Source organism: Bubalus bubalis, chromosome 11, assembly GCF_019923935.1.
Source record: "Bubalus bubalis isolate 160015118507 breed Murrah chromosome 11, NDDB_SH_1, whole genome shotgun sequence".
Taxonomy (NCBI): Eukaryota; Metazoa; Chordata; class Mammalia; order Artiodactyla; family Bovidae; genus Bubalus; species Bubalus bubalis.
Window position 1 is genome coordinate 56,274,125 of NC_059167.1, and position 14,325 is coordinate 56,288,449.

The 14,325-nt window shown below is 44.0% G+C and overlaps 1 protein-coding gene and 1 long non-coding RNA gene across 11 annotated transcripts in view; one reads left to right on the forward strand and one right to left on the reverse strand.

Moving 5' to 3' along the window:
- The window catches only part of TPM1 (tropomyosin 1), a 29,333-nt gene extending 24,970 nt beyond the window's left edge, over positions 1-4,363 (forward strand). For 7 of the 10 annotated variants that reach the window (XM_044925080.2, XM_044925082.2, XM_044925079.2 and 4 more), the window contains one exon: positions 3,531-4,363. In XM_044925080.2, the coding sequence (XP_044781015.1) occupies positions 3,531-3,613 (83 nt within the window). In that variant the 3' untranslated portion in view covers positions 3,614-4,363. Of the gene's footprint in view, positions 1-2,247 lie in introns of all 10 variants that reach the window. The other 3 variants (XM_006079927.4, XM_006079934.4, XM_006079933.4) reach the window with 1 other exon arrangement.
- A 2,162-nt stretch (positions 4,364-6,525) lies between these two features.
- LOC102394673 lies at positions 6,526-14,122 on the reverse strand. The gene is made up of 3 exons (XR_329475.3): positions 13,981-14,122; positions 13,509-13,607; positions 6,526-6,660 (listed from the first exon to the last, which is right to left on the reverse strand). It is a non-coding gene; the product is annotated as an uncharacterized LOC102394673 (long non-coding RNA).
- Between the last annotated feature and the right edge of the window lie 203 nt (positions 14,123-14,325).

The following is a 14,325-nucleotide window of genomic DNA, read 5'->3' on the forward strand; positions in this document are numbered from 1 at the left end:
CTGGAGGCACATCAGTTTTTTGGGAACCATTCCAGAGGCTCTTACACTTTCTCTAGGTGTATTCTACGGGGGAAATGGCAGTCCAGTGATTAAGACCCTGCCTTCCAGTGCAGGGAGCCCAGGTTCAGTCCCTGGTCGGGAAACTAATATCACACATGCCACAGGGTTTAGCCAAATTTAAAAAAAAAAAAAATCTGAAACCGCCCAAGAAGGTATGGGCACACAAGAGGATGACTAGCTAGTTGATTTTATCAAGAAATTGTTGGGGCCCAGGCTTCTAGCTCAGTGGATCATGCCAACTTAGAGGCAACTGCTGCAGTAGCCTTGGTTGGACCAAACCGCAAAAGCATTGCTTGGCAGTTGACGTCCCAGATATTGGGGAGGTAGAACAGGAAGGAAAAATATTCTCAAACATAATCCTCCCAGGCCCCCCAAGCATACTGGTTCTATGGTAGCCAGAGTAGAGCAGGTCCAAATGAGGCCGTAAGGATACTGTCATTTAAATTGCATTCACATCAACCCTCTGGGTTCTCTAGGGTTTCTGCAGAGTTCTTTCATCCCAGCTTGACTGTACGTTGGTTCAGAAGCTAAGACATCTACATGCCCATGGTGATGTCTCCCACGTGAGAGTGTGAATGTGCTAGTGGGGTTTAAATTTTGCAGCCCCCAAACATGCAGGACATCATGAAGGGGAGGGAGGATGTGGTCAGGAGATGAACTGGAAATGTTCTTTGTTCTCAGTGAGCTGGCCATCTTGTAGGAAGATAGATGAGTGAAGCAGGTCTGACCTAACAGATGGTGTACATTTAGAGTCCGTGAGGAATAGAGACAGTAATTCTGATTGGGAGCTACCTGGAGAAGATGACATTTGACTGGGGTTTCGCATATTCAGAACATTTGGATCTGCAAAGAAGACAAGGCAGAGATATTCCAAGCTAAAAAAACACAATGAATATAAGGTATTCCTCATCTCCTACCATGTGTGAAAGTGAAAGTGTTAGCCGGCTAGTTGTGTCCGACTCTTTGTGACCACGGACTGTAGCCTTCCCGGCTCCTCTGTCTGGAATTCTCCAGGCATGAACACTGCAGTGGGTTGCCATTTCCTACTCCAGGGGATCTTCCTTACCCAGGGATCAAACCCAGTTCTGCATTGCAGGCAGATTCTTCATACATGAGAGAACATTAAAATGAGGACTGATTGATTTCCCAACAAACCTGGGAACTAGAAACTGAACATTTTTATTCTCCCCAGGTGTAGGATTGTCAGCCTTCAGGATCATTAAGTTAGAGTTTGTGGTTTAGGTTGTCCCTGGCATGCAAGACAGTCCTGTAACCTCCAGCTTTCCGTGATACGGGCCAGGTTCTTGTCCTTGTTTGGGCATCCCATGGTATCCCCATCAGATAAAAGGCTGACTAGCAGCTGCCTTCCTTGCCAAGTGAGAAGATTACATGCCCTTGGGCAAAATGTACTTCACACCAGCTCCATGTGGACGTTTGGGATTTTATACATGTCCATTTAGCACCTGAGAATGCCATCCTTCTAGGAAGTCAACAGTTAAATCAGTTTTGAGTGGGGTAAGTGCTTATTCTTTTGCTGTTTGTGTAGAGTAACACACCCTATATCTAAGCTGGATGAGAGTTTATACTGTATAACACTGTGACTGGGGCAGAGACATGGAGCTTATTAGTTCTGCATTTCTGAAACTGCTAATACAGTGGCAGTGGCCCCTCTCGGGGCCACCTGAAAGGAAAGCCAGCCCTAGCAGTGGAGATGAAAGGGTTCCAGGGAGGGATGAGCAGAAACAGTAGGTCAAGGTTTTGCAGGCAGGTCTCTCAGTCACTGAGTCCTGCAAGGAGTGGATGGCGTACTAGGCTCACCTCCAGCCTTGCCCTGGTTCCTAAGGCTGTTGCCAGAAGCTTCATTGGGCTCAGTTCACATGGTGATTTTAGTGAGATGCATGAGGAACATGCCCCCTCTCTCCTTCTCGGATCCTGCCAAGGAGGAGGATCCTTTTCCCCCTCTTGTTTCCCTTTCCTCCTGCCAAGAGAGGAGGCCTGGTTCTTCCTTTGTCAGCCAGGCCTTCCCTGAGCACAGAACAGCTTCTCATGGGGTGAGGGGAACCTGCTCAGCAAGTGACCAGTACCTGAGGTATCTCTGTGTTCTGTTTACTCCTTCTCACCAACTCCAGCTAACCTCTCTTCCTTCTGCCTCTTCTCTTCTGCTAACCTGCTTGCTGACCTGTACAGATCAACTCTACCAGCAACTTGAGCAAAACCGCCGCCTAACTAACCAACTAAAGCTGGCCCTGAATGAGGATTAAACTTAAGTGGGGAAGAACCTGGGCTGAATTCTAGGAATGCAGCCCGTGTCAGGAAATATAAGACTGTCAAACCTTCAGATAGTAGGGTTGGAAGTGATTGCTTTCTGTAGAATTCTGCAGAATTGAACATGAATCAGTTGAAGGGTTGGCCTTGCCTGCAATTTTCCTCTTATATCTGGAATAATTAAGTTCTCTTTAATCCCCAAACTGCTTTTATGGTAAAATTACATCTGTGTATATGGATCAATGTTTATAATCAGTTCAGCACTCATCTTTGCAATAGCAGGTCCTCTTGTTTGGACTGATGCATAATGAGAACCAAAAAAATGTTTTCTATTTCCTACAGAGAACTGAGTCTTGCTTAAAATTAGAAAGTCAAAGCAGAGGGATGTGTATCAGCATATATATATATATATATATATATATATATATATGTAACATATATAGGATATGATATATATAATATATATTCCTATTACATATTCATATTTCTCACTTCTAAGTATCTGGTATAGTGTTTGAAATATGATTAAATGTACCTATGCTTGGGCAAAATAGCTTTTGAAAACAGGAGTTCATGTCAGAAGTCCCCGATTGTCTGAAAGGTATGCTTTTATTTAGTCTTAACAGTGTTGTTGGAATCTGGTGAGAATGTCATGCTAATAATAAATAGAACACTGTGAGAATAATAAGAGAATGTCCTATGGAGTGTGCATGAAACATGTTGGTTATTTTTTTTTTAAACAAGCAACAGAAATAAATCCTTGAAACGTTGTCAGAAGGCCTAGTTATGTCATCTTTGTTTTCTCTGAGATTGTGTTACAACACAACTCTCGGGCCTTAGCTGCCTGTAACTCAGAAATGTCTGCTGCTGTTATAACTTGAGTGCTGCGCGCACCTCTCCTGGTTCCCACAGCACATGAGCAGTGAGCACCCACCAGCCCCACCTGCGTTTTGTTCCCCGGGGATTGCTGGTGGAGAGTCACCTGGCCGCTCTGTGAGAGCCTGCTGTGCCTGCGGTTTCTCCAGGTCCAGGACAGCGTCCCCTTCGTAGGTCCCTGTCTGGAAATGAGTCATGTCTTACGAGCATGCCCAGTCCTAATCATCTCATCCTGTGTTTGTGATTGATGTTTGCCTGCCTAAGTGTACAAACCACCGCTGTGTCCAAAGCTCAGCTATTCATGACTTAATTTTCTAATCCCACCACAGAGAAAGTGGCTCATGCCAAAGAAGAAAACCTTAGTATGCACCAGATGCTGGATCAGACTTTACTGGAGTTAAACAACATGTGAAAACCTCCTTAGCTGCGACCACATTCTTTCATGTTGTTTTATCTTTTCGTTTCGTTTTGTTTTTAAACACCATGCTTACCATGAAACCCCTTAATGCATTTTTTATTTACTTTCACCACTGTCACAAAAACATCCACAGGATACCAGCTAGATCGGGGGTGGGGAAGACACACACACACACACAGGCAAGGTGTGTGAACACACGTGTTCAAGGTGACAATGATTTAAATGTGCCATTTCCCAAGTTGACATTGCCACACCGTAGAGAGTTTAGCGACACAGTATGCTTAGTCAGTCCAGGAATCCTTGAGGAAGCAGAAAGATTTCCACTCAAACTGCCAATGACCAGGAAGGGTAACGTTGGAAACACAACCGGGTGTGGATTGGTGCTACTTTAAACAAAAGGTCCCACTGTGGTCTCTCCTTAAATATTGTACGATTTAGAAGTCTGTCCAACACTAATTTATTTTGTCGTGAGTTTTACAATGAGGTGAGACTGTGGATCCTGTCTGCCAGAATTCACTAAAGCCGAAGCTTTGTAAGCCACCGTGCTCTTCTCATTGGCACATTTGCAGCTCGTTACAACTTGTGGGATAGATAGCATGCGATGTGGATTTCCAGCATGTTCAAGTGAAAGATGTGGGCACCACATACAATGGTGAAGAAAACACATTGTCTTAAGAGTTACAACTGTATGGAACCCTTGTACAATGATATGGAATAAATGCACATTGTAGGACGTTTTCTAAACAGGGTGGTCCTGTCGTTTGTATGTTTTTACTTTGTGAACTTCAGATCGCGTGATTGACCTACCTTCCCTCACACATGTTTCTTAAAGCTTATTAATATCTCAGTGTCTGGGAGGGAGTGGGTTTCTTGTGTGATCCTCCCAGAAGCACTCAAAGCAGGATCCCTTTAGTCTGTTAAAGTTACAGCAAGCAGCAAAGGGGCTTCCCCAGTAGCTCAGTAGTAAAGAATCTACCTGCCAATGCAGGAGACATGGTTTTGATCCCTGGGTCAGAAAGATTCCCTGGAGGAGGAAATGGCAGCCTGGGAAATTCCACTGACAGAGGAGCCTGGCAGGCTACAGTCCATAGGCTCACAGAAAGTCAGACACAACTGAACGACTAAGGTAAAACAAGTAGCAGGGGACCCTTCCCAAGTCCCAGCCTTCCTCCAGGTTATAGGTTATATCTGCACATACATACATGTAGGCCTTTTGCTGTGGTTCTACCAGTTTGGGGAGTTTTCCTCAACTCTTAACTAAGTCTTTAGCAGTGGCGATCATACACATCAAAAAATTGTGAGTTAATGCACCAAATGTTTTGTCCCCCAGCAGTGTGATTCTATTTAAAAGTAGAAGTGATTCTATTTAAAAAAACTTCCCTGGTGGTTCAGTGGCTAAGACTCTGCGCTTCCAATGAAGGGGCCCTGGGTTTGATCCCTGGTTGGAGAACTAAGATCTCACATGCCATAACTAAGACTTGGCACAGCCAAATAAATGAACATAACCTTTTTTTTTAAGTAGAAGTAAAGGATCTTGGTGATTTTCTGCTTTCTAACTCGTGCTTGAGTTCTGAATGCCAGTACATCTTTTTATTGGACTTGGAAACTGAAAACATCACTGGCCAGTCTTGAAGACGTTAAGCAAAGAAAAACAGATTACACTGTTAATTGGCTAAACTTGTACTACAGGGGAAAAAGGAGGACATTCTCATATAAAGCAAACACAGTAAAATGGAAACATTCATTTGGATGCACAGATGTTTTCACTGAAAAGGATCCAGTATCTCTAGCTGTTCTTCCACACTCTTCTCAGGTATTCTCTGCAGAGACCCAGAGAGAAGCCTGGCATCTGAGTTTCAGTTCCCACCTCTAAAAAGTTGTCCTTTTAGTGGATAAAAAAGATGTGGTGTGTATATACAATGGAAAATTACTCAGCCATTAAAAAGAACGAAATAAGGCCATTTGCAGCAACATGGACGGACCTAGAGAGTGTCAAACCGAGTGAAGTCAGTCAGAGAAGGAGAAATATCATATGACATCCCTTATATTTGGAATCTAAAAAGAAATGATGCAAATGAACTTACTTATAAAACAGACTCTCAGAAAACTGAACTCGTGATTGCCAGGGAAAGGGATACATAGGACTTTGGGAAGGTCATGTACACACTGTTATATTTAAAATGATAACCAACAAAAACTATTGTATAGCACATGGAACTCTGCTCAAATGTTATGTGGCAGCCTGGATGGGAGGGGGGTTTGGGGAGAATGGATACATGTATGTGTATGGCTGAGTCTATTCACTGTTCACCTGAAACTGTCACAACATTGTTAATCAGCTATACCTCAATACAAAATGTTTTTGGTATTTAAATAAAAAGCTGTCCTTTTGCTCGAAGCAAATATGAACTCTCTGCGTCTCAGCCTTCTTGCATCTTCGCCAGCCCTGGGCACTCCCCTGCCCACTCCCAGGTAGACTGAGATTCCCCTGCCTCCACTCAAAAGCTTTCCTATGCCAGCGTGTTTTCACCTGGGGAGCCAGATCTGACCTCACGTTTCCTAGCTGCCTAGCCTGTCAGGTCCCTAAATCAGATTCTTCATCTATGGAATGGGTACCTAGCACACAGGTTACCAGTGTGGGACTGGAATGTGTGAGCCAGGTGACGAGTATGCATCACAGTACCTCAAGCGGACTCAATGACCACTCCTGCTGCTGCCCCTTGTGCCCAGAGACCACCACAGGGGACTGGCGGATGCTGGTACAACACTAACTGCCTGATGGCGATGGTAGCTATGAGGACTCCCTTAGATACCCTGGGCCACAACCCGTCGTGAGCGCCTTACAGCTGTTCTTTCAGCTTCACCTCAGCCCCATTTCACTTACACAACAGGCTCAGGGAGGCTGAGCGAACCTGCTCTCAGGTCCAGAGCTCACGAGTAGTGTGGTCAGACGTCAAATTCAGGCCTGTGCAACTCCAAAGCCCTGTTTGGGCTCTTCTTCCACTTGTTTCAGACGTTTTGCAGCAGAAGAAAAGCAGCTCCTGGACATGGATAGAACCAGATGAGGAGGCAGGTACAGTTGTGGGAGGATGAGGCCAGAGGCTGAGTCAGCCTGCAGCTGCCCTGACCCCCATGGGTGGTTTAGGGCCCAACTTCCTCCTGGGTTCCAGGGACCAGATGAAATCAGTGGATTACTGTGGCCTCATGCTAATTCATAGAATTGTTATTAACTGATGATTCTGATACGTAGAAAAGGAAGGACGCCCTGTCCCCACGGGGCATATGCCTTACACCCAGCGTGATCGTCTCTGAACGTGCTGCTCTGTGAGGTCAGGGGAGAGCAGTGACAGGTCTTCAGAGTGCCAACATCAAGGTCGGACGCTGATACGGTCACCATTTAGAAAATCATGTAGTGCAGACAAAGAATTCAAGGTTCGTACTCTGAATTCCATTGTCAAGACTTAGCAGGCCCAGATTTCAGAATGCACAGCCAGACATGCTGCCTTGTTCAGTGTAGAAAAATGTGGAACTCCACAGAGAAAGGTTACAAGGTAAGCATATAAGCATCTTCCAAAAATACTTAATTTTGTGATGGGAATTCTATGATGTCTTATTAAGGAAAAAAGAAAAGCACTTTGTGGATACATTCTGAACCTTTTGAGGCTGGCCTTGAAGAGAGCAGTACTTACTGCTTTTAGAGATATCATTAGCAGAAACAAAATCTAACTTTTGTGTATGTTGTTATGTATCCTCCAGAGTTTAAAACCTTGGGCCTGATTTTTTTTTTTTTCCAAGAAAAATTATTTTTCACTTCAGAAAACTGCTTGAATCTATCTTAACCATTTTTTTACCTTTTCAACACTATTCATAAATGTGATTAAAAAAGAAAATGCCCTCAGATGTACATACCAAAAAAATCCTCTGAATTCTCCAATCAAAACAAAATGCTGAGGTGTTCAGGGAGCCATCATTTCGAAAATTGGAGACGGATTTGGAAAGAAATTGCTAGGAATGGCAGGCGATGCAAGAAATGTTCCTTCCATTATATACATGTTTTGATTGAGGGTTTTCAGGCCTACATTCCTCTGACAGATGTCATAAATTTTGTGTCAAACAATGAATGAAGATATGTTGAGGGCTCACTAATGTGATTGCAACTTTTGCCAAATTCTTGACGAATAGGCACTGACCTAAAAGATAAGACTGGTTCCTGCTGCCTGTGAGCTTGCTTTCTGTCTGTTACCAAGGCCTTGGAGAACAAAGAGGGGAGTCAAAGCCTTATCAGGGCCTGCCAAGGCTAATGCCATAACTGAAATGCTGATGCGGAGCCGGAAGGAGGCTTATCATCCTCAAGGCTAGAGAGCTCGGTGGCTTGCTCAAGGTCACCTTCTGCTTGTGTGCAACCCCAGTTCCTCTCCAGGCTAGGCAGCACAGGGTGGGGCTTGGAAACCAGAGAGACCTGCTTCAGGTCCTCCACCACTTCCTGAGCAACCCCTGGTTAATCTTAACCATTTGTGCAGCAATTTCTCCAACCTTAAAGATGGTTTGCCTGTGCACTTCTTCACAAGACCAAGAACTAAATGAGGTGATGTGTGCGGATGCCCCACCCCCACCCTGCCTCTGCCTCCAGTTCTTCTGGCCCTTGACCCAAGCCTTTTCTTCCCCTTGCGTTTGGTCCTTGGGGAAACTGAAATAACTTTTTCCTTTTGAAATGAAAATCCTGAGCACCAATCTCCAATAGACTGTTCATGGCTTTGCAGTGGTACTTCCACATAAAAGGCATTCACAATATGGTTGTTGATTGACCCAGACACAAATGCTCAGGTAACAATTTCAGCATAATCACCTGTGCATAGAAGGTGAAGAATGTTTCAGAGTAGCAAGAGCCATATCTCATTTTTAAGTAAAATACTGGCTCTTGAAAATTTCTGTTACTCCATTTCTTGAACTGCATTTGGATGTGTTGCTGAGTGAAAGGGAACAGAACATCAGATCCTGATGGCTGGCCTTGCAGCAAATGTAAGTGAAGACAGATCAGCCCTCGTTCGTTCTTAAGGGACTGCAGTAGATCCCCATCTCCAGAGGAAAGCTAGTGACAAGAAAGGTGAAAAGCCCTTCTGTATGTGGCCCAGGAACACACAGAACACTGTTCTGTCTCCCAAGGGGCCAACTGGACATGCTGGGCCAGAAGCACAAAGGAGTGGGCTCCCCTGGATGGATGCTGCATAGGGATGGAGGTAAGAGGGGAGTACAGTTGATGATAGTGAGTCCTAACCTGCTATCAACTCAGGGTTTGAAATGCTGCCTTTCCAGTGGAACTCATTGCTTGAACTCATAAATGGAAAATTAAATTCTCCAGTAGATGCAGTGGGATCCTATAGCCCTGTGGCCTTCTGATGAACCAGGTTTTGATGTGCTGGCCACCTCCTGCTTTAGGACCTCCACCCACCCACCCTGTCCCAAGCCCACTTCCTCTGAAAAGCACATTTCACAGTAAAACAGTTTGCCAGTTAAGCCCTTGAGTCATGCTGTGGTTACAGACACCATTATCCAAAGTGAGCACCATTGCTATCTCAAAACGGTTTGGCATTGTTGCTGAAAGTCCAGCAATCAGCATATTAGAAGTGTGACCAAGCACCCAGGCAATAGGGTTTTTCATTTTCATTTTTAAAGTAAGTGGTAGCTTCATGGAGATGGCTGGCTTATCTGTATCTTAGGACCCAGCTGGAAAGTGATACATCAGTGGCTTACTTGAGCTTAATGACCACCATTTCAATCATGTGTCTTCCTGCTCTGTTCTCACAAAGTACTCTCTTTTTTCCAGGATACTCCAGGACTGTCTGCCTTAGCACCTTCCCAAGAAATTAAAAAAGACTGTGGTGGGTAATTTGCCTAGAAATAGAGATGTAATCAATGTAAAGAAAATGTGACTCAGTGAAGTGTATCTGGTCTCAAATCCTGGCAGAACTGTTCACATCTCTTCCATCCCTGATCCTCTGCTTGAAAACTCCTATCTGGACCTTCTCCTATTTCTGGTTTGTCTTCTGTCTTTCCCCTCCAGCTGTAGTTTTTCATTATAATCTCTTATTCTGCTCACTCTCAAACGTAGAAAGTGAAGCGAAGTAGCTCAGTCGTGTCCGACTCTTTGTGACCCCGTGGATTGTAGCCTACTAGGCTCTTCCCTCCATGGGATTCTCCAGGCAAGAATACTGGAGTGGGTTGCCATTTCCTTCTCCAGGGGATCTTCCCAGCTCAGGGATCGAACCTGCATCTCCTGCATCTCCCGCATTGCAGGCAGACGCTTTAACCTCTGAGCCACCAGGGACTCTGTATATCGTCTTCTAGTGACTAGAGAGTACATGGAGATTAAAATTGTAAGTAGGGATTTTCCTGGTAGTCCAGTGGTTAAGACTTTCCCTACCAGTGCAGGGCGTGTGGGTTGGATTTCTAGTCAGGGAGCCAAGATCCCACATGCCTCGTGGCCAAAAAACCAAAACATAAAACAGAAGCAATGTTGTAACAAATTCATTAAAAACTTTTTTTAAATGGTCCAAATCAAAAAGAAACTTACCCAAAAATACATCAGTAATTTGGCTTACAGGACTAAGAATTTCCATTTCCACTTAAAAAGCACTCCTATTATTTTAGGGACTATATGTTGGAGGTTGGAGGAAAAAGTATAGAATTTTTGGCTACAAAGAGTCTATAATCTACAGGAGGCAATGCAGACATGTTAAATAATAATAATAGGATATGATTGGCAAAATGAGTAAATTATACAGAAGTGCATGGGAAACAGGCATTGTTCCCCCTTCCTGGAAGATTTTTAAGCACCTAAAACCAATGGGAAAGGCTTTTCTGGGCATGCTGTATAATTTTCTTGAGTATTCCAGCCACAGTCATGCACGACTCACCCTTACCTCTCAAACCTTAGAAACAAGAGCTCTGTTAGTTTAGATCTGCTTTGATCTTACTACTTACTCTCACCACCAAGTTTTTTTGCTCATTATTGTAGGTTTCTTTCGTCGAACTTAATTTACAACTTTTCCCCTCTTACCCTCCCCTCATTTCTTGTTTTATGCCATTGACTTTCCAAAAAACAAAAAAATTGGGATCTTACTATACTTTTGCTTTTCTCTTAGAGCATCTCCTAATCTTCAGAACAAAGAGTAGTGTATACCTAAATAAACATAGGCTCTTCGAGATTTCAAAATCAGCTTTCTACTCCATGAGGGAGGTCTGCAGAGAGCCAGCCTTTGCTTCCCAGGAAAGCAGATGGATGAGCATCACCACGAACTCATTTAGTCCGTGGGAAGACTCCCCCGTGCTTTTCCTGAGACCCTTAGAGAAGAGTCACCTGACCTGCTGGGGTTGCCAGACTTCAACTTTCTTAATGTGATAGGAGCCCTGGGGGTCTCTAGGTAATCTTTCTTCCAGCCTTCCATGAAAGACAGAAAGCAAGGTAATGTACATGGGCTTTCACTACTGTGGTGTTTTTTTTGTTTTTTTTTTTTTTAATTTTTACTTTTTGGGCACAGCATGTGGGATCATGTTTCCTGACCAGGGATCACATCCTCATCCCATCCATTAGAAGCACAGAGTCTTAACCCTTAGGCCACCAGGGAAGTCCCTGTACTGCTGTATCCATAGGAATTGCTTGGTGATGGCAGCTCCCTTTCACTTTACTAGTTTGGATTCCGACCCAAGAAAAATAAAATATTACTGATTAACATGGAATAATGAAATTTGGATGAAAAAGACTAACCGGGAGAATTAACTCCAGCTTGTATAACAGCAGTAAATAGGTGTTACATATTTAAAGGAATATGTAAATTTCATGTAGCGATTTAGAAATTCAAATGAAAACCTATTTGCCATATTTGGATATAGGACTGCAAGGTAAATAACCCAAATGTACATCTAAAGTACAAGGCACCATGTAATTGTAAACATTTCTCAGTTTATTTGTCACAAAAGATTATAAAAATAGAAAGTCCATAAAGAAAAAGGTCACTAAATGTCTCACCATCACTTTAAAAAATTATTTTCCATGTGTTTTGCCTGTGTGTATGCAGAGGACTTTCTATTTAAAACTTTGCATAAGCACCTTCCTATTTGCTAACCTAGGCTTCACGGTATCATTATATGAAATGGTTAATATGCCATAGTTTGTTATTCTCCTGTTTTTGAAACATTTGGATTCTTTCTGATTGTTTTTGTTCTTATAACTAGAACTGATACGAAATTCTTTGTATATTTTCTGACTCTTAGGAAATGAAATTATACACTTTGGGGGAAAAAAAACTATTTATTTTAAGTGCAGGCATTCCCTAAATATAGTGTTAAACTGTTTAACTATCAATATGCAGTGATTCCTGCTCCAGCCTGGACTGGACAATCCATTTGATTTCCAGCCTTTGGGTTCTTAAAAAAAAAAACAAAACAGTTTTTCCAAGCTGGTTGAAATAGAGGGCTTTAAGAAATCCAGTTCCATGTTATCTCTGTTTCTCCCCCACCTCCTCCCACCAACGTAAACACAAACTTGAACTTTAACAGATGCTTTCATGGCAGCCACTCTTTCCTGTAACCCATGTTTAGACCCGAAGTTGATAAAAGTGAATAATGGGTGTTTGCCAACAAAGATGTCCGTCTAGTCAAAGTTATGGGTTTTCCAGTAGTCATGTATGGATGTGAGAGTTGGACTATAAAGAAAGCTGAGCACCGAAGAATTGATGCTTTTGAACTGTAGTGTTGGAGAAGACTCTCGAGAGTCCCTTGGACTGTAAGGAGATCCAGCCAGTCCATCCTAAAGGAAATCAGTCCTGAATATTCATTGGAAGGACTGATGCTGAAGCTAAAACTCCAATGCTTTGGCCACCTGATGTGAAGAACTGACTCACTGGAAAATACCTTGATGTTAGGACAGATTGAAGGCGGGAGGAGAAGGGGATGACAGAGGATGAGATGGTTGGATGGCATCACCGACTCAATGGACATGAGTTTGAGTAAGCTCCGGGAGTTGGTGATAGACAGGGAAGCCTGGCATGCCGCAGTCCATGTGGTCGCAAAGAGTCGGACACGACTGAGTAACTGAACTGAACTGTTGTGTGGTCTCTGAGGCACTGCTCAGGGTCACTCTGACCTCCGTTTTTGGTAAGATCCTTAACTACTGGTAGTGAATGGTGATAGAGGGATGAAGCAGCAATAGGAGAAACTTAAACTGCACCATGACGGACGCAGTCTAGGATAGAGGTCAAAACCCCAGGCTTTGCCCATTCTTGTTTAAGGACATTTTCCAAACAAGTTTGTTTTGCATTTTGTGTTGTGTCCCTGTGTGGTGAACAGGTGGGAGGTTTTTATTGTAAGTTTTTTGCCCTGAGATTGACAGCCTGGAGAGTTTCCTGAAACATGGACTGAAATTGCCATTTCAGAACAAACCCGAATGAATGTATGCCTCAGAACCTATGCCTCAGAGTCTGTTCCAGGGATGTTGCTGGGCTCCGCCCCTTTGCCTCCTCTCTCCCTCTTTGTGTGACAAAAATAAAAACATACAACTACAAAAACAAAATCAAAAAGCCAGACTTTGAAGTAAGACCAGATTTTTGAAGTCACTCTGCCACTTACTGGTTGTGACTTTGAGAAAGCTATTTAATGTCTCTGTCTGCATAATGGGGGTGATAATGATAGTACCTGCATCCAGGGCATGATTAAGATGCTATGTGTAAAGTTTTTAGTACAGTGTCTGACACAGCAAGCTCTCAGAGAGGGATAGCTTAATTTTTTTGTGTTGTTATTTAAACACACCTGAGTCTTGTGTCTGCCATCAGCCATTACAGCCACCCTCCCTGGCTTCAAGGAAAAGGCTGCCTCTTGTCTCTTCCATACTCACCTGGGAGGCTGCCATATGGTGCTGCCTTTGCTCTTTCAAGCCTGCCTCTGGTGTTCATCAGGATGGTTCAGAGCCAGATAGCCCACTTGGATTTTCCCCCTGAAATCACAAGGAGATAAGGTTTCATTGCCCTGCCGAACTAAAATCCAGGGAATTCCCCAGTGGTCCAGTGGTTAACACTGCGCTTTCACTACTAACGATGGCAGTTAAATCCCTGGTTGGGGAACTAAGATCCTGCAAACTGCACATTGTGGCCAAAAAACCCCTAAAATCCAAAACTGATGAACAATAACAGCCTCTCTCCAGTGGGGGAGGCAGGGCTTAAGTAGACCCTGCAAGACGGAAAGGCCAACCATCACCAGCCCTCTGGGAGCCACCTCCCCCATGCCATCCAGAAGACAGCATGCAGGTCCTGTGTCTCCACCAGGGCACGATGGGGGCTTCTCAGTGACACTATGCAAACCCAGCTCACCTGGCTATTGATCCTCTTACCACACACCAGAAGGTTATCTAGGGTAACTTTTTCTTCAGACAATAACAAAATCCTCTCCCTCCTCTGGGAAGTCCTTAGCATCTGAGGTCCTGCTTCATGGTTTCCTCTGTTGAGATATGGCTCCTGCCTCTGTATCTCTAGCCTGGAAACGAGGAGTCGGGAGGAGGAAGCAGGCTCTTCTCAGTCAGAGCTCGTCCTGGAGGTACAGAGGCAGGAGCTGTGGCTTTTATCACAGAGTGTGGGGCAGGGTGCAGGGACCCAGCCAGCACCAGGAGCAAAAGCCAAGCACCTGCTTTGTGTGTCTGGGTCTGGTTGGCCACGGGG